The sequence below is a fragment of the Ornithorhynchus anatinus genome, chromosome 5 (assembly GCF_004115215.2).
Source record: "Ornithorhynchus anatinus isolate Pmale09 chromosome 5, mOrnAna1.pri.v4, whole genome shotgun sequence".
NCBI classification, from domain to species: domain Eukaryota; kingdom Metazoa; phylum Chordata; class Mammalia; order Monotremata; family Ornithorhynchidae; genus Ornithorhynchus; species Ornithorhynchus anatinus.
In genome coordinates, this window is record NC_041732.1 from 68,730,764 (window position 1) to 68,750,171 (window position 19,408).

Here is a 19,408-nt window from a genome sequence, read left to right on the forward strand (position 1 = left end):
CTGGGAACAGGACTCCCCCCCGGGTCTGTACCCTGGAATTCAACCAAGTCAGAGTAGCTGTGCTCAGCTCCACTCTGGAAAAACTCCGAGTACAGCTGGCCCCCCAGGGCCAGAAGCCTCACCTCTCCAGCTGCCCGCCTCCTCTGGGCACCCTTTGGTAGTGGTGTCCACCACACAGGCAGATGAGTGTGATGAGTTGTCCTCTTTCTTGCCCGAGTGGTCGCTGCAGATGCTGCCTCCCTCCGTGAAAGACCTCATGTCTGGGAAGGCACAGAGAGACTCTCAGCAGGCACCCCGGATCAGTGATCACTAGTCCCAGAGGAGATCCAGCCAGCCCACATCACCAGGTCCCAGCCAACAGGTCCCCCCCGGCTTTCACAACTCATGCCAAATCCATCTCACCCTCTTAACCAACTGCCTTGCTGCTGCTCCGTGAATGGGATTCAACGGCTGTTTATGACAGCCATTCAGAAGGGAACAGAGAGGAGACTTACGGGCTACTGAAAACTGCAGGAAGGCCTCTCTACTCTTACCTCTTCCCCTCAAGTCAGGTAGAGAGCAGTTCCTAAGGGAAGGACCTGCTGGGGACAGTGGGGAATGAAAGGGAGCTGGATTTCTGAGGCAGTGTGGGGCGCAGCTACTCTCCTGCTCACTATCAGCTATCAGCTCACTATTCTCCCCTGGGAAATCAGTCTGGGGAACTAGTCTAGGGCTGGGGAATTGGGTGGGTGAGCAGCCCTACTAAAGCATGGAGCTGGAGAGCACCCAGGCTCAGACAAGGACCTCCCACCCACCTACCTCCCATTTCCCTCCCAGAACTGCTTGGCCTGCTAAACTTGGAGGGGTCCCAGCCCCAAGAGAAATGAGGCCCTTTTGGGGCAGGGAGGTCCGTGGGAAGAGACATACCTGGGAGGAGACCCCGCTCTGGCCGGCCTTTGGTGGGGCTCCGGGCCAGCTCCACGGTGAACATGCTGCCGTCAGGATGGGCAGGTTCGTCTGAGCTGCTTGGAGTGAGGGGAGCCTCCCCCGGGGACGGGAACAGCAGCAGCTTCTGTCCCTTCAGGTTGAGGCGGGCGGGGCTGATGAGGGGCCGGCGAAAGCGCAGGGAGCCAGAGCTGGAAGCCACGGAGCCGGCCACGGAGGGGGCCGGGGACGGTAGCGGAGAGGGCGCACAGCTCCCCGACAACAGAGAGAAGTAATCTGGGGAGAAAAAGAGGGGGTGCTCAGCCGGGGGAATGGGTTGGGAGGAAGGGGTGGAAGACCTGCAGGAGAAGGGCAGGTCAGAGGGAGCAGAGGGGGCCCGTGAAGAAGGATCTGGAGGGCTAACAGGGAGCAGCATCTGGGAAAGCCCAGCCTGGGGTGAGAATCCCTGTCTGTCCAGCCCTACCTGCCTCCCAAGGAATTCGTGGAGACAGGGATCAGACTCAGGCCTTGAGTCTGGCTGGAGGAGAAGGGTGGTTTTGTGTAGAAGTCCCTGAGGACTTCTGGGATAAGTCCCAGCATCTCCATTGCTGTGTCATGGCCCTAGAGCAGAGGGTTTGTTTGTGATGCATGGCTTCCAGGCTCAGGACCTGGTGGCTGCCTTGAGCTCAGGCATTGTTGAGACCTGCAGATAGAGGGCTCAGGGAAGCTTGTGTGTTCTGCAAAATTGTTCCTACCTGACATCAGGTCTTCCCTATGCAGAGTTGGCTGGCAGGTGCCTAAGGTGCTGCACAAGGTGTGCGGCATGCTAACGTTATATCCCCCTGATTCATCTGATCTCTTTCCCCTCCTGGAGACCATAGGGGCCTAGCTAGACTGCTGGTTCAGCTGCAAGACTGGGGTGAGGGGTGTGGGGTGTAACCCCAGCCCTGACCCACTGGATGGGAGGGAAGAGCAGATTTAGGTTTTCTGAGTAGCGGCCGGATGGCTCTCTGTGAGTAGAGTACAAAACTAAGCCCAGGGGAACAGTCCCAATACAAGGTGTGTTCATCACCTCAGGGAGGCCCACTTCTGCCCTCACCCCTATTCGCCAACAATGCAACACAGTTGCAGACCCCAACCTGCTTCAGAGCTGAGAGGGTGTGGCCGGTGGTGACGATATCACCAACCACCTAAGTTTCACCTCTGGAGCTGTTAAAATGCACACTGTACCCTCACTTCTGCCAGTCCCTGCACCTTGACTACACGTTTGGGAAACTGGGAATGCTCTTTCAACAATTACCTGTCTGAATGGACTGTGACAGGATTTTAGAAGGGATGGCCGTGGGGCCATATGCATGGTAGATCTGGGGTTGCAGCAAGGGGGAGGAGGGCTAAGCAGCCCAGAAGACAAGAACTCAGGGTTGAAAGGAAAAGCCAGATTCTGAACCAGAATGAATGCCAATGCAAACGGAAAGTCGAAGTGGGGTTATGAGTGTGAGTCTCTGTCCACCCATCCAGACCTCAGTCTGCCCAGGAGTGGAGAGTTGAAGCTGGGGGACCCTAGAAATGGAAAGGAAGGCCTAGCTTGCCTCTGCCCAGCTGTGTGGCTGAAGCAAACGGCTTTGACTCTCTGTGTCCATTTCCTCTTCCGTTCACTGGGCTGCCACAGGGAAAGGGCCACCTTCCCGGGGAAGGCAAAGAAAAGCACTTTGGGAACGCCTAAGCAGCAGCTTCTTTGCTTTCCACTTTTGGGACTTCTGCCCCCTCTCCCTTCACCTCCCCCCAGATCCCACATACCTGACCCAGGGGCCTCTCTGGTCTGAGATGCCTGGGAGGGAGGGCGGCTCCCGCTGAACAGATACCCGGAGTCTGAAGGGTAGAGGAAGAAGCAAAAACATCATTCATTCAATCGTATTTGAGTGCTTACTGTTTGCAGAGCACTTGGGAGAGTACAGCATAACAATAACAGATACGTTCCCTGCTCACAATGAGTTTACGGTCATCAGGGCTGGCTCAGTGTAGGATGGCCTGATGGCTCTGGGGCGGGGAGGGTCAGGACCCCAGAGTCAGCTGCTCCTGCAGAATTGGAAGCAGCGCCAAGACTGCCAGCTGTAGCGGGCTCTTCACACATGGAGAAGTGATGGTCTCATCACTGAACAGGAGATAAGACTACTGTAAGCTCCTTGAGGGGAGGGAACTGTGTCTACTGACTCTATTATATAGTACTCTCCCGAATGCTTAGTACAGTTCTCTGCACACAGTAAGCACTCAATGAACACCACTGATTGATTGATAGGAGGCAACAACTGTCAACCCCTCCCAATCACCAACCAATTAATGGTATTTAGTGAGCGCTTACTATATGCTTGGGAGAGTACAATACAATGGAATTAGCAAATACTTTCCCTGCCCGTAACAAGCTTGTGGTCTGGGTAAATGCTCTCCCCCAGTACCCTTCACCCTGGAGATCAGAATCTCTCCTGGTGCTACCCTGGGCTCTTGGCCCAGACCCCGGCTAGAGGAAGTGGACGCTTACTCCTGGCTCCTTGGCTCTCAGAGCAACTGGGCTGCAGGATGCTTCTGGGCTCAGCCTCTGCCCGCTGGGCGAGAGCTGGCAGCTGAAGGACAGCCAGCTGGCCCTCAGAAGCTGTGTGTGTGGGAGGAGGCGGGGCGTGGGGGAGAACAGGACAGACTGCATGGAGGTCAGGGAGCAGCCTTGGTGACCCTCCACCAGAGATCTCCTCCAGCCTGGGGAGTCTAGGACAGATAGCCAACAGGCTCCTTGTTTCAGGGTGACAACTTCCTAGCCTGGGACTCCCTCCCTATTCCTGTTGGGACAAGAGCCGGGAGGAGGAGAAGGGGAAGAGGAGGGCAGAATGGGTCTCCCCACCTTAGGTCAGGCCCAGCATCTCTCCTCCCCTCTGCCCCAGCTGCAGCATCTCCCTGACTCTCAGCCCAACCACAGCCAGCCTGAAGCACATCCCTAGTGGTTCTGGTAGCCTGGCAAGAGGAGTCCAGGGCCCCCAAAGAGCCTGCACAGCCTGCCCATATTACTTCTCCTTGCCTCAGCTTCCCCATGGGGAGAGGGGGACTCAATCCCCAAAGGGCAATCCACCAGAGGCCAATCAGGAATGGGAAGCCAGCAGGACTGAGGCCACCCCAGAGGACTTGCTTTTCAGGCTGAGGCCAGAGGGGAAGGATGTGAAAGGAGACCCTGAGGTCCGGGGATGAGCCACCGTAAGACTTGTGGCTTCGCCTTTATTCTCCGCACAGACCAAAGCTTGAGTTTCCGATCCTGTCATTTATCTCCTAATGAAAGATTAGGAGCAGGAATTGTTCTCTCTCCAGTTAAGACCAGTCTTTCATCCTGCAAAGGGTTATTACGCTGCACCAAAAAGGAGAAGGAGGAGAAGGAAAAAAGGAGTGAGCAGAAATCCCTCCAGCTGCTCTTGCCACCAAAGTCTGCCTCCTCACCTCCAGCTGCAGGGACCTGGGGGAGTCGGTGGCCGGGGCCTTGGCTTCTGCTAGACACCCTCAGTATCTCTGCTCCCATCCGAGACCCTGGCCACTCTGTCCCTGGATTGGACCCCAGTTCTGAATTTTTCCCCTCTTATCCTCTCACTTGTGTCTCATGTCACCTCAACTTATACTCTCTGCTTCTCATCACTCTATCAATGGTATTTATTGATCACCTACCAATTGTATTTGAGTGCTCACTGTGTGCAGGGAACTGTACAAAGCGCTTGGGAGACTACAAGCAACGATATAACGGACACATTCCCTGCCCTCAGTGAGCTTACACTATAGAGGGGGACATTGATATTAATATAAATTATGGATATGTACACAGGTTCTGTGGGGCTGGGGGCTGTGAATAAAGAGAGCAAGTCCGGTCGTTGCAGAGGGGAGTGGGAAAGGAGGAAATGAGGGGTTAGTCAGGGAAGGTTTCTTGGAGGAGTTGTGCCTTCTTCCATAAGGCTTTGAAGCCGGGGAGAGATTGTCCTTTGGATCTGAAAAGGAAGGGCGTTCCAGGCCAGAAGGAGGACGTGGGCGAGAGTTTGGCGGCAAGATAGATTAGATGGAGCTACAGTGAGTACACTGGCACTAGAGGAGTACAAACTGTGCGGGCTGGGTTGTAGTAGGAAAGTAGCAAAGTGAGGTAGAAGGGGGCAAGGTGATTGAGTGCTTTAAAGCCAAGGCAAAGTAAGGTAAGGAGTTTGTTTGATGTGGAGGTGGATGGGTAACTACTGGAGGTTCTGGGGAGTGGGAAAACATGTACTGAACATGTCAGGTAGAAATGCAGAGCACAGCAGTAAGCGCTTGGAAGAGCATAATGTAATACAGGTGGTAGACATGATTCCTGCTCACAAGGAACCTACAGTCTAGAGGGGAGACATATTACAATAACTTACAGATAAGGGAAATGGCAGTGTATTAGGACATGCACATCTGTGGTGGGGCGCTGGAGTGAGTAACCAAGTGCTTAAGGGGTCCTCTCAAGCCAAACTACTCACTGGGCCTCATTCTGGTCTCCCCCTCTGCTGACCTTTTGCTCATGTGCTTCTTCTCCCCCACCGTTCAAATCCACTGGATGACAGCTCTTTCCATCGGCACAGCTTAGTGTATAGAGCACAGGCATGGGAGTCAGGAGGGCATGAGTTCTAATTCCAGCTCCACCACTTGTCTGCTGCGTGATCTTGGGCAAGTCCCTTAATTTCCCTGTGCCTCAGTTCCTTGATTTGTAAAATAGGGATTAAGACAGTGAGCCCCATGTGGGATATGGACTGTGTCCAATCTGATTACTTTGTATCTCACCCAGCTCCTAGAACAGTGCCTGGCACATAGTAAGCACTTAAATATCATTTAAAAAATACAAAACAAAATGAAACAAAAAAAACCCCCACCCCAAATGACAACAACAAAAATTCCCCTTTTGGAATCCCACCTCCTCCCAGAGGCTTTGCCAATGAGTTTTTCTTCTCCAGTTACAACCTCTCTAACCATCACTCCTGCACTCAGGCATTCCCAGCCCCTACAACATATGGGTGGGCAGATCAACTTTGAGCACTTATTTACTCACTTATCCATCCTTCCATTCTTTTCTATTTGTAAACGATTTTGCGCCTGCTTCCTTGGTTAGATTGTAAGATGCACTTGTATACCTGTTTATTCAATTGCAAGTTCACTTATTTCTCCTGATCACTCAATTTGTAAATATTTTTTTTACAACTGTCTCCCTCATTCTGATGTAATTGGGTTGGGAACGGATCTCTTGCTTCTGCTGGGCTTTCCCAAGCACGTAATACACTGAAGGGCACTCAGTGGAGCTCAATAAATACTACCATTACATTGTGAGTGCAGGGATTGTATCTTTATCTCTACTACACTCTCCCATATACTTAGCACAGTGCTCTGCACCCAGAAGGAGCTCAATAAATACAATGATCAAAAGCCTGAACTATCCCAATCCTCATGCCAGCCTGAACAACCCCTCAACCCTAAGAACCGCCACAAAAAAGAGGGACGCAGAACAGGGTGCCAGCTGAAGCTCCAGTAAAAGCCCACAAGCCTGTAACCTTTATGTTATCCTTAATAATAAGTACGGTACTTGATAAGTACTTACTATGTGTAAAGGACTGATGTAAGTGCTGGGGTAGATAAAAGCTAATCAGGTTGGGCACAGTCCCTGTCTCACATGAGGTTTACACTTTTAATTCCTATTTTACAGATGAGGGAATCGAGGCCCAGAGAAGATAAGTGACTTGCCTAAGGTCACAGAGCATACATGTGGCAGAGCCAGGATTAGAATCCAAGTCCTTTTAACTCCCAGACCTGTGCCCTATCGACTAAGCCATGCTGCTTCTCTTTCTTTCTCTCTCTCATTCAAACCACATATTCAATCCATCACTAAATCCTGTTGGTTTGATTTTCATATCACTACAAATCCATCCCTTCCTCTCCATCCAAAATGCTACTATGCTAATTGAAGCATTTATCCTATCCCACCTGTACCAGCCTCTTCGCTGAACTCCTGCCTCTCCCCACTCTAGTCCCTACTTCACTCTGTTGCCTGCATCATGTTTCTACAAGAATGTTCAGGCCACATTTCCCCACTCCTCAAGAACCTCTGGTGGTTGCTTGTCCACCTTTGCAAACAGAAACTCTTTAACATCGGTTTTAAAGTACTCAATCACCTTGCCCACTCCTATCTCACCTTACTATTCTCCTACTAGAACCCAGACTGTACACTTGGCTCCTCTAATGCCAATCTTCTCACTGTACCTCAATCTCATCTATCTTCCTGCTGACCTCTCACCGACCTTCTGCCTCTGGCCCTCCCTATTCATATCTGATAATTACTCTCCCCACCTTCAAAGCCTTATTGAAGAAGGCACATCTTCTCCAAGAGGCACTGACTAAACCCTCCTTTTCTCTTCTCCCACTGCCTCTGCATTGGCTTGACTTGCTCCCTTTAGTCATCTTCCCACCCAGCTCCACAATACTTAGATACATATCTGTACTTTAATGTCTATCTCTCCTCTAGACTGTAAGCTTGTTTTGGGCAAGGAATGTCTGTTAAACTGTATTCTTCCAAGTGCTTAACACAGTGTTCTGCAAGTAGTAAGCACTCAATAAATATAATTGACTGACTGAAAAAGCCCAGAGCCTTCCCAGTCCCCCGACCCACCCCCAGGCCCGAGCTCACCACGGCACTACCCAGCCTCCCAGATTCTAACAAACCAAGAGGGAGCCCCCTCTTCTGAGTCTCCCCAGCTTCTCTCACCCATCCTGAGACCCTGCATCCAGCGCGGTACTCTCTCTGGCCTTACCTGTGCGGGTCAGGGAGGGGATGGTGCCCAGCGAGAGGGCCCGGTTGAGGCGTCCCGGGAGCGAGGACGAGGATGCTCGGCGTGGGGATCGGAAGAACTGCTGGCTGGACAGCTGGAGGAAGCTGGGAGGAGCCGGGACGAAGAGAGAAGGTGATGGGACGGGGCAGCCGAGCCCATTGCCGCTAGGGAAGAGCACCGTAGAGTCGCCGGAGAGGTACCTGCCAACGAGACGCACGGCCCGAGGGGGTCAGCCCAGCCGGGCCCCTCCCGGCTCCAAAAGCACCCAAGTAGCTTCCCCCTCCCTTTGGGCACTGGTGTGTGGTGGGGGTGGCGGGTCGGCCCCTGGATGGGTGCTCGCGGGAGCAGGTGCGAGTTAGTTGAAGCAGGGTGCAGCCCTGTCCACATTCACACCATTAGGAGCGGGTGGCTGGGAAGGGCTGGGTGAACCTCGCTCCCCCACCCCCACCCTCCCCTCCCAGGGGACTCGCTCACACGAGACCTCCCTGCTGGTGCCAGGCAGACTAGGTTTGCTACGGCCACGCAGGTCTCGATTTTAAAGTGACACTGTCACCACCACCGTCCTTCCTTCCTGAGTCCTCCCACCTCATCGCCCCAGAGATGACCATCATCTTCAATGGTATTTGAGTGCTTACTGTGTGCACGGCACTGTATTACGTGTTTGGGATGGCCAAGACCCTCCCCACCACATCCCTGGGTCCTCTTCAACTCTGCCCCATTCTCAGAGGAGCAGGCACCATTCCCCGGTCCCCCTTGGGTCTGTTCACTGGGACCACGGGGCCTCTAGGGTGAGCTCAGCTGGGACCAGTGCCGGCCGGCTCTTGGCAAGAGGCTGTGGGCAGGGCCACGGGGCCTTATCGGTGGCTGGGGCAGAAGGTCAATTTGGTTCCACCCCCTACCCTGCCATTTTCCAAGGGCATTCCAGTGCTGGTCTGATTCCACACGGCCCCCTCAGAGTCCAAGACCAGCCCCTCACAAAGCCCACTCAGGGACTACCACCCTCTGTTCCCCATCAGTTTGTTGTCAGCAGGGAACTGGTCTATTGACTCTGCTGCACTGTACTCTCCCAAGCGCTTAGTACAGTGCTCTGCACACAGGAAGCGCTCAATGAATACAGTCGATGGATTGACTGATGAGCCTCTTGGGCCTTGGGCTGGCTTCCTCCAAGGCTCAGATCGGCACCAGCTTCCCAAAACAAACTCTGGGCCCCGGGTGACAGTGTCTCTTTAATTTGAGAGCAGGACAAACCACACAGCGGGACTCCAGAAGTCCCACAAGCCACAATTCCAACCATGCGCTGATTAAGGCGACTTGGTTACGAGAGGCCGGGGTGGGGAAGAGAGACCCGAGAGATTAATACGTGATTAGTCTTCCCCGCTGGGGGAGCTGCGGGGGTAGTAGAGGGTCAAACCTTACCTCTGGTCCCGCGGGACAAGTGAGGCTGCTGAGACTCTGAACTCAGCCCCTGGGGTGGACGTTTGTCCAGGCCACAGAGCGAGGCTCAGGTTGTGGTCATGTGGGCAGCCCCGGCCTTGGGCAGGTCGGATGGGCCTGCTTGGGAAGGAGGGTGCCCCGGCCTGCGTTTGGGCTGCCTCAGGTCAGTGCTATGGTTTCCACTCAAACATGCTCGTGGGATTGAAATATTTTAAAAGAAAAAGGTTTTAAAAAGGAAAGTGTTTACCCTAAAGCAGAGAAGAGGGGCGCTGGGTGCCCTGAGAGTTTTCCCAGATGCCCTGGAGGGCCTGGCTAGGAAGGAAGATCATGCCTCAAGCCCTTGTGTACCCTGTCAGACTCCTTCTGGCTTTTGGGGTGGGGCTACTGGGGCTCTGCTTAGGCAAAAGCCACCTTGGAAGACAATTACCAGTGGCATCAGCACTGGGACATCTTGAGACCCAGGAAGGCGAGGGGCATTCCTCGGGACCAAAACGAAAATTTGATCTCATTGGGCATGGGAATACACGGTGAGGGGCACGGCAATTTGGGGGTGCCCAGCTCCAAAAACAAGGATGAGAGTTCACGAGGGAACTCCACAAGCTGGGGAAGGGTCCGCTTGGGCAGCCATCTATTCCCTCCTGACCAGTCCCCAGGGGTCGTCGCTGCACCAAGGGTAAAGGCCCAACCTGGGTCCCTGCTCGGCTCCTGGGCTCTTCCTCAAGGCAGCGTTCGAGAAGCCATCCAGACAAGGACTCTGCTGTTCAAGCCCCCTCCCCTCTCCCTCCAGCCCTCTACTCTGCCCGTCCCCACCCAGTCTGGGTTCCTGGCTACATGACTCACCCACCCTCGGAAAGGTACACCGAGGAGACCAGAGACTTTAACTAGGCATAGCAAGGGGATAGAGATGGGGCCCTGCTAGTACCATGCTCCTCTGCCCTCTCACCCTGGCAGGATGGAGAAGAGGGGGCTTGGGGAGGCTCTGAGCCAAAGCCGACTCCAGGAAGAGGCAGGTGACCTGCCGCCTGGTCTCTCACCCCACTCCCTGCTACTCTGTGGTTTGAGCCTGGGGACCACGATGAGACTCAGGTCAGAGTCGCTCTACCTGGGGAATTTCAACTTGCTACCCTCCCATCCCCGCAAGAAAGACCACTCCCCAAGCAAGAGATCAGCTCCAGCTGTGGACCCGGGGTAGGAGGAAGAAAGAGTTGCCCTCCTTCCTTGGAGGTCGACCAGAGCCCAAGCGAAAGGATCTCTACACAGGATGACTCAGGGCCGGGCAGCTGTCCCTCGTGGCGGTGGCAGGAAGGAGAGAAGGCCAAGGGCTGGGGCGCGGGGGGCTTCCTTCGGGTCTTGGCAAGGGGACCAAGTTTCCCTCCTGGCCACGGGACTCCTTCCAGCAGACCCCACTGCAGCCTGTTCACATGGCAGCCTCAGGGTGAGAAACAGGCCGATGGGGTGAAAGGGTAATGGGGTGGCAGGCAAGGTAAGGGGGTAGAGCAAGCCAACTTTGACTATTCTCCGCAGACAGGATCCCTTCGCGTTCGAGGCAGGCGGGAGACAGAAACGGGGCTCTGAACAGCAGCTTACCGTGTGGGAAAGGGTGAAGGGTGAGGGAAAGGTCAGGGAAGAGAACAGGGGTACGCGGCAGGAAAGGGAAGACGACAGAATCTGGGCACCGCAACCTGCTCCCCCCCGGAGCCGACACCCCAACCCTCGGCGCGGATGCTCAGGACAAAAGATGGGACGTAGAGTCGAACGGTTGGAAAGACTCAGGGCCGTGGAGGCATTTATTTCAGACTTGGCAAGGTGAACAGGAAAGCGTCTACAGGGACGGTGTTTTACAGCGATCAGAGGGCCGCTAGACAAGCGGGTACAGTTCCACTCCACGACTGGCTACTCAGAAAAGGGAACAGGTCACAAGACACAGGGCTGAGCCAGGCTGGGTGAGGACCACATCCCCGGGGGAAGGGTAGGAAGGGTGGTCGGGGGGATTTAAGGGGGTGTGACATCCTCAGAAAGGGGAGTTCGACCTGTCCCCAGCCACCTAGGTCAGCAGCCTGGCCCACGGCCCCCGCAAGCAGCCACTGGAGCCCTGAGACTGGCAGACCCCTTCCTGCTTGGTTCCTGGCCCTGAGAAGATCTGGAAATAGCAGTGGGGGTGGGGTGGGTGAGGACCCCTGAGCCCTCGCTAATCGCTAAGCTACATTCAGCACCACAGGACGGAGCTGCTGGCTGAGGGCTGGGCATTCTGGTTGGCCGGCGGCCCCGAAATGGCCCAGCCTCTGCCCCACGTTCCAACAAGCCTGGCTGCTCCCTGACAAAAGGATTTGCTCAATAGCCATAAATAATTCCTCATAAATACAACACACACAGACACACACACTTAAAAATGATTCACTTCACACCAATGTCAGTTTACACAATAACCCAACGGGACCCAAAGAAAAACAAGCACAGTAAAAAGACCGCCACTTCCCCCCTCGCCTGCCATCGCCTTGGCCAGCCCAACATACTCTCCAGACCTGGGGAGAAAGGGTTAAGTGGGAGGAGGAGGGGAAGGAAAGGGAGCGGAGGGAGCAGTGGCTATGATTTCTGAAGTACCAAAGGCAGGTGATCTCAGACCAGGACATCCACCGCTCCCTAAGGTGGTTGAGAAGGCCACCTTGCCATCCCATAAGACGGGCATCTTGTTCCAGTGGGTCTTGCTGCTGACAGATTTCACCAACAACCCTCAAAGACCCCAAGGCACCTTCTCTCCTTTGCTCCCCGGCAGGCTAAAGGGGAGGAGGCATTTCCTCCTCCCTGGACACCTGAGCTCCTGCCTCCTCACCCTTAGGTAACTGACTTGGCATGCCACTAATGAGCTGGCGGGAAAGATTGTTACCCAGAGCTGGGGGAGATTAGGAGGGAGAATTTGGACTTGGGTTCCAAACTAGCTCGGGCCAAGGGGAGAGAGGATCGGGTGGGGCCTGGCGGGCCTCCTCAATCCCACCTCCTGGATGAGCCTCTACTCCGGGTTCTCCTGGGCCCCTAGATTTGGGTCCCATGCCCAAATTTCCCTCCATGCCTATGGGACTGCCTCCCCTCACTCCTTAAACCTGCAATTCTCCTAGCAGGGTGGCCTACCCACCCTCTGCCCAGGCGAGCTCAGTGTGGAAAGTGTTTTGGAGAGCCCCACCAAGGTGGGGAGGGGGAGGGTCAATCAGTACCAGTTGGCCGTTTCAGGTAGAGTCCCCTACACCCAGAAGCCTTAGGGCAAGAACTTCACACCATGGCTTGCCCGCCCCAGTCAAACAGGCCCCTCTCAGAGGGAGGTAATGGTCCCCGTGGAGGGTGAACGGGGTCATGCTGCTCCGACAGTACCTCTTGTTCTCAGGGGGAGTGGCAGAGCCCTGGCCAGGGATGGGAGCCTCAAAAAAAGAAGCCCCCAGCAAGCCCCACACTCTCAGGGGCTGGAGAGGACTTGGCAGTGGCCAAAAGGTGAGGGACATCCTGCCCATGGGAAGGGACCTGTCTGATAGGTACTCCGTCTCTCTCCTGGGGCTGCTCTTCCTGCCTTCACCAGTGGGAAAGCTCTCCACAGGCCCAGGCTCACAGCACCACACTGCATCGAAGTGGGACACTAAGACTGTAGCTGGTGGAGGTGGGCTGGGAGGAGGGCCTGGAGGTGCTTCCATCCCAGTTCAGCAGGCTCCAGCCAAATCTGAGAGCAGACATTCTGCAATAGGAAGTGCTTTGACAATGATAACTTAAAAGTTAGGGTCCAGGGGAAGGTGAACTCTCGGGAGGACGATAGCCCAAACTTTCTGGCTCCTAAAAGTTCCCAAGTGGCAGAGAGCTAGACCTTGAGCCCAGGCCCTACCCGCTTCCCAGGCCCTCCTCACCCATTTGCCATGGGCTCTGGGGCCCAGGATGAGGCTAACCACGGACTCCAGTGCCTCTGGGTGGAAAAAGCAGGCTCACAGAGGGCTCATTCTAGATTAGCGCCCTCCAAGGGGTGAACCCAGGGCAGCCGTCTGGGGAGAGAGGAAGAAGAAGGAAGGAGGGAGAGAAGCAGAGGTGTGGCAGAGTTGGTGGCTCAGAGCCCTGGCAGGGGTAGTGGCTGGAGTTGGCCTTGAAGAAGGGTTCAGTGAGCATGGCCAACAGGCACCACCACCTCAAGGACAAAGGGAAAAGAGATCCAAAGGCTCTTGTCCTTCTGCTCCTCCTCGAAACCTGATCCTTGCAAGGTGAAGCAGAGGGAGTCGCCAGTGACCAGAGAGGGAGGGGCAGCTGGGCAGGAGTCCAAGGTCTCAGATGAACCCTCTTCGGGGAGTTGAAAAGGGGAATTCCGACTCTAGGGCAAAGTCTACTCTTGATGATCTGCTCTAGCCCGAGGACAGTTGGGATACCGACAGTAGAGAACAACAAATAATATAAACTGGAGGGGGGCAAGGAGGTGGCAAGGAGACAGTGCTCAGAGATGGTAAGCAGAAGCCCCAGGTGGCTCAGTCTGGGGAGAGAATGGCAGAAGAACAGCTTGAGGGTGAGAGCACAGAATCCTCCTATGGATAACTCACAAAGTATTCTCAGATGACTGCAAAAAGGATGCACAATCCTCTGCCCTGAAGGCAGGGGAAAGCTGTGGGTGGCGAACAGATTGTCACCAAGACACAAACTCCTGACTGGGGCAGCTCAGCTGGGACCCTCTACTGGACCTCCTGCCACAGCCTTCCCCAGTGCCACAGGTTCCTAAGTGTGAATTACCGTAAGAAACATCAAATGGTTTTGGGACTTAGGGGGTGCTCAGCATGGAGCAGACAGTGGAGTGGCTCTAGGATGGATTCTGGTGGCACCACGAAGGGGTGGGGGGAGGTGGAGGAGGACGCTGGCTTCCCCCTAGAGGGACGGGGTAGAAGCGAGCAGGGAGATGTGGGACATCACATCTTTTGCCACGGTCCCTACAAAAGACGTAGGAAAGGGGTGGACGGGGGAGAGGGGAGAGGGCCAGGAAGGAAGGAAGGACAGTAGGAAGGAAGGAAGGAAGACAGAAGCACCAATCGCGTGGAGTCGGGCCAAGTTTTTCCTCCCTCCCAGTCCTTCACTGCTGGGGCTCTGACCTTCGGGGCCGGTACCTCCGCTGGCCTGTTGCTTTCCGAGTGGCCACGGCCGCGGTGAGGGAGACCAGGCAGCACAGGGACGTGGCACTGAGCTTGAAGGTGTCCAGCCAGCTGGGGGCATCCATCTGCAGGTATCGCTCCACCAGGTGCAGCCCCAATACCAGGAACCACAGGAATGAGGCGAAGGCATCGATTCTCCGGAGCCTGAAAGGGGCCGAGAGAGTGGTGAGGCCTCCTGATGGGCTTTTTCCACATCTTCCCCTGCTCCCGCTGACCCCTTCAGCCCCCAACTAACACCCCATTCCTCGCAGGGCCCTATGCTCACCTACTAATATCAATCTTTCACTTCTCCTCCATGTCTGTGTCTTCCCTGGTCTTCTCCCACCAAACCCTTAGTGGAAGAGACTGCCCCCTGACCACTCGGCTCTGCCTAGCTAATAGTAATAACAATAATAATAATAACACTAGTATTTGTTAACTGTTTACTATGTACCAAGCACTGTTCTAAGCGTTGGTGTAGTTACAAGGTAATCAGGTTAGACACAACCCCTGTCCCAAATTACCATTTTACTGATGAGGTAACTGAAGTGAAGTAACTTGCCCAAGGTCACACAGCAAATAAGTGGCAGAGACGGGATAGAACCCAGGTCCTTCTGACTCCCAAACCTATGCTCTATCCACTAGGCCACAAGATGGGAAGGGTTGGGTCTGGTGGAGCCCAGAGGCCCTGGCCATTGTCCTGAGAGTTGGTGGGCAACAGGGGCCCAAGAAGCCCTTGGTGGTCTAGAGATGCCAAAGACGGTGGAAATCAGCTGGCAGCCTCAGCACCCCCTGGCTGTATTTTCCTGCCTGCTGCAAGTCTCCTGAGGGCCAGCTGATGAACTTGCTGGGCCCTCCACTCCTCACAGGACAGTGCAGACTCTCTCCCATTTGCTCCTCCTAGCCCCGTCCCAAGACAGGGGATCATCCAGGGAAATGCACATTTGCAGAGAGCTATTCTTACAGGAGGGTGGTTCAGTGGAAGCTCCTTGTGGGCAGGCAATGTGTCGCTTGCTTGTTTTGAAATTCCCATGTACTGCACCCAATAGGTGCTTCACCCATGCTATTCTTGCTGCTATTTTTTTGCCAACCGAGGCACAGAGGTCCCTCAATCCCTCCTTCCGGCTCACTTGGTCCTAAGCATGGCTACAACCCTCAGCCCGAGAAGATGCTATCAGGGATCTATGGTTAGGGCTGCCCCCAGGGCCCAGGTTGCCATCCCTCCCCGCTGTGCAGCCCTCACCCACCTGATCCGTCCGGCTAGCAGCATGGCCAGCAGGCAGGTCAGCAAGCCCAGCGCCACCACGCCCACCTGGTGACTCTGGCCAAAACCCCAGGCCTCACGCATCTTCACCACTGAGGGTTCAGGCAGGAGGTGCAGTAGCCGTTGCCAGCCCCCAGCCTCCGGGGTGGTGGTGTGGCCACGGGCCGAGGCCTCGGCGGACGAGTCGTTGCCCCCAGTGGGCAGGGTGGGCGGAGGGGGAGTGGCGGGGGCAAGCGGGTCACTCGAGCCCAGCAGGGCCATAGCCAGCAGGAAGGCACAGCTCAGGAAGGCGAGGAAGCGCAGGAGGATAACCTGGGCAGGTGTGGTCACTGGAGATGAACAGAAGCTCTGCAGGATAAGGAGAGACAACCAGGCAATGAGGCAATTAGGAGTGGAAGAACCCGGTTGTTGGGGGTAGGGAAGGAAGAAGGGGGCTGGGAGCGAGGGGCACTCGATCTAAGTGGGGAGGCATTTGGAGCCTGAGGCTGAATGGTGGGGGCATGACTGGGTAGAGGCTGAACTGAGGATCAGGGGTAGCAAAGGACAGACCTGAGGGAACTCCAAACTCCTATTTTTATTCATTCAATCATATTTTACTGAGCTCTTCTTGTGTGCAGAGCACTGTACTAAGTGCTTGGGAGAGTACAGTAGAAAAATAAACAGGCATAGTCCCTGCCCACAACAAACTTACAGTAGTTGTAAGCATGGAGCAGACAGTGGAGTGGCTCTAGGATGGATTCTGGTGGCACCACGAAGGGGTGGGGGGAGGTGGAGGAGGACGCTGGCTTCGCTGTTAGACTGTAAACTCCTCGTGGCCAGGGAATGTGGCACTTCTTTGGTACTTCCCAGGTACCTAGCACCGACCATTGCACCCAATGGGCTCTCAGTAAATTCATTCAATCGTATTTATTGAGCACTTACTGTGTGCAAAGCACTGTACTAAGCACTTGGGAATAACACAGTAAATAACACTCCTACACTGCTGGGGAGGTTTGTGAACCCAGCTCAGGACAGCCCAGGTGGGAGGGGAGGGCCTCGGGAGCTTCACTCTGTCCCTGCAGCACCAAAATCTATTTGACAATAAATCCTGGGCAGTTGCTCCTGTTTGGCAAGGACAAGACATAAAGATGGTAGGGCGACCTGAGCTGGGCAGAAACTCTGGACCCCTGCCCTCTACCCTCCCGAGACCTGGAGGTAAGGGGGAGCCTCAGGGCCACCCACGCACCTGCACTAGCCGTGCCCACATACCTGCATGTAGGTCTTATCCGTCTCACGGCGCTTGAACTGGTGGCTGAGCAGCAGTGCTCGCAGCTGCCGGTTCTGGTGCTTGATGTAGTATTCCACTGCTGCCTGGCAGGGCCGGCACAGCTTGTACATCTGCTCCAGGTGGTGTTTGTACACCTCAATCTCCTCGTCGTATTTGCCCTGCCGAAGAGGAGCGGCGGATGGGCAGGGGGTTGCCGCACCCCAATACTCCATGACCCAAGGGGTGGTGGCTTACAAGTACCAGGTGCGTGCCCCGGTCTACCCAGGAGATAGGGTTCTGCTGCTTTACGCATCCCGCTTTTGCCCCACGTGGGCTTGGGGTTGGGGGAGGACAGAGAGGGAGGAGTTGGGCTCATGAAGTCAGGCTCAGAGGGAATGTCCTCTTAGAGGGGAGTGCTCCCGGGACTGCTTCCCAGGGACAGCCCCTCGACATCCCCAGTTTTCATGGGAACAGGGAACCCGAGCCACCGTGACCACGCTGCTGGAGAAATCGCATTGTCTCATTTCCTGTCTGCAGTGAGGGCCCCCACAGTACCAGAAAAGCCACTCTGGCCACCAAAGCTGCATCTCCCCCTTCCTGCAGACTCACTCCTGTTTCTGGGACTAGCTGGCCAGCTGACAGCTCCCCTGCTCTCAGGAACTCCCCCCACCCGCCAGCCTGGGCTCATCTTCACCCAGGGTCTTCACAAAATGCTGCTTCCTTTTCCCTACCCGCTTTCCTCTCCCGCCCCGCCTCACTTGTGTTCTTCCCGCTTTCCAAGCCGAACCCTTGAGCCGTTCCTACTTATGACTCCCCGTCCAACCCATTACTTGGGCCTTTCTTCCCATTCGGCAGCCTGCCCCACTCAGCTTCAAATAACTTCTCCCTCTCCCTCCTAAGCCCCCTCCGGATCCTCTCTTCCAGAAGGCATTCGCTGACAAAGCAGCCATCTTCCTGATGTATCGTTCTTCAGTCACCTGCTCAGTCATCACTAGGAATTATTTCTGTCGTTCATGTCTAGTCACTTTTTTTTTGATCGTGTCCAACCCAATTAGCTCGTATCTACCCCAGCGCTGAGTACACTGTCTGGCACATAGTAAGTGCTACAAAAAAACAAAGAAAAAACTACCATATGCATTCCAGTCAGACATCTTCAGTCTCCGCCATTTTTTGTTTTTTCTAAGCGCTGGAGTAGATACAAGCTAATCAGTTTGGACAAAGTCCACGTCCCACGTGGGACTCACAGTCTTAATCCCCACCAAGTAACCCAAGCACAGAGAAGTGAAGCGACTTGCACCCAGCAGACAAGTAGAATCCAGGTCCTTCTGACTCCCAGGCCTGTTAGACTGTAAACTCCTGGTGCACGAACACTGGGCTCCCTCATCGCCGGAGGCTCGGACACTGAATGTCAGGTGCAACCTCAGGGCCCCGTTTCCCAGAGAGCCACAGAGTGGGAGTCTGGACGAGCACTGGTACGCCGCTGGCCTCGGCCCAGCTAATGTAGCACCGCCGCCTTTGGCCCTGTGCCCAGCAGATGGGGTGCCAAGCGGGTGCCTTTGCTGCTGGAAACCCCCCGGAAGTGGAGAGCCGACGAGCTGTGCGGCTCATAGAGGAGCCAGGGCGGCTCCGGCTGCAGAGCTTGTGAGGTCCGTTCCTGGAAAGCGGTAGCCCTTTCCCTTCGGCCGCAGCCCAGTGGTCCCGTGACCTGGGTCCGGGCTCCCTCTGCTGGCCATCCAGCAGCAGGAGATGATATTTGTTAAGCGCTTTACTATGTGCCAAGCACTGTTCTAAGCACTGGGGGGGGATACAAGGTGATCAGGTTGTCCCACGTGGGGCTCACATCACTGAAATGGCTTGGGAGAGAGGGGAGGGTAGAGATTCAATCAATCAATGACGTGCAAAGTGCTTACTCTATGGCAAGCACTGCATGAAGCAATTGGGAGAGTTCAATAGATTTGGTCGACACGATCCCTGCCCTCGAGGAGCTTACTGTCTGGGAGTTTGGTCAGGAGAATAAGTAAGGACAGTCGCCCGGGATGGTGGTCCGCCCCTAGTCCACACAGACAGGATCGGGGTTCCTCCGGATCATCCATCCCCAGGTGCAGCTGAGGATCTGAACCTTTTACCTTGCGGGGGGAAGAACTGCAGGGACTGGGGGGTTGGGGACTACAGATAGGTCCAAGGCTTCTGGGCTCAAGCAGTACTCCAAAAAGGGTGGCCTGCATTCCTGGGGGAAGGGAGGCATGCAGACCCCCCTACCTAGTGTCCAGCCCCAAGGCCTACGGCTGAGATACCTGTCCAGCATTTCACAGGCAGAGGACAGGAATTCACATTCTTCAGGAGCCCAGGGACAAAACCCTCTGATGCCTTCAGGGCCTGGGGAAAGCTCGACTCCCTAGTTGCCGCAGCAACCCTTAGCAGAGAGGGGTGGGGGAGAGGGACAGGCCAGGTGAGAGCCAGTAGAGGCCAGTTAACTGAGGAATGTACATGTGTGTGTGTGTTGGGGGGGGAAAGGGGAAGCATAGGGCACTATCGCACTCAGGAATGTGGTGTCAGCGGGGACTGGTCCAAGCCC

At 55.3% G+C, this 19,408-nt stretch overlaps 1 protein-coding gene across 1 annotated transcript in view; it reads right to left on the reverse strand.

Moving 5' to 3' along the window:
- Positions 1–19,408, reverse strand: part of TMEM201 (transmembrane protein 201) — a 36,285-nt gene that overhangs the window by 3,228 nt on the left and 13,649 nt on the right. Inside the window, exons 4-10 of the mRNA XM_029065606.1 lie at positions 16,836–17,012; positions 15,571–15,935; positions 14,285–14,488; positions 7,734–7,951; positions 2,701–2,772; positions 907–1,200; positions 123–260 (exon numbers count right to left, since the gene is read on the reverse strand). Of these exons, the coding sequence (XP_028921439.1) occupies positions 123–260; positions 907–1,200; positions 2,701–2,772; positions 7,734–7,951; positions 14,285–14,488; positions 15,571–15,935; positions 16,836–17,012 (1,468 nt within the window). The remainder of the gene's footprint in view (positions 1–122; positions 261–906; positions 1,201–2,700; positions 2,773–7,733; positions 7,952–14,284; positions 14,489–15,570; positions 15,936–16,835; positions 17,013–19,408) is intronic.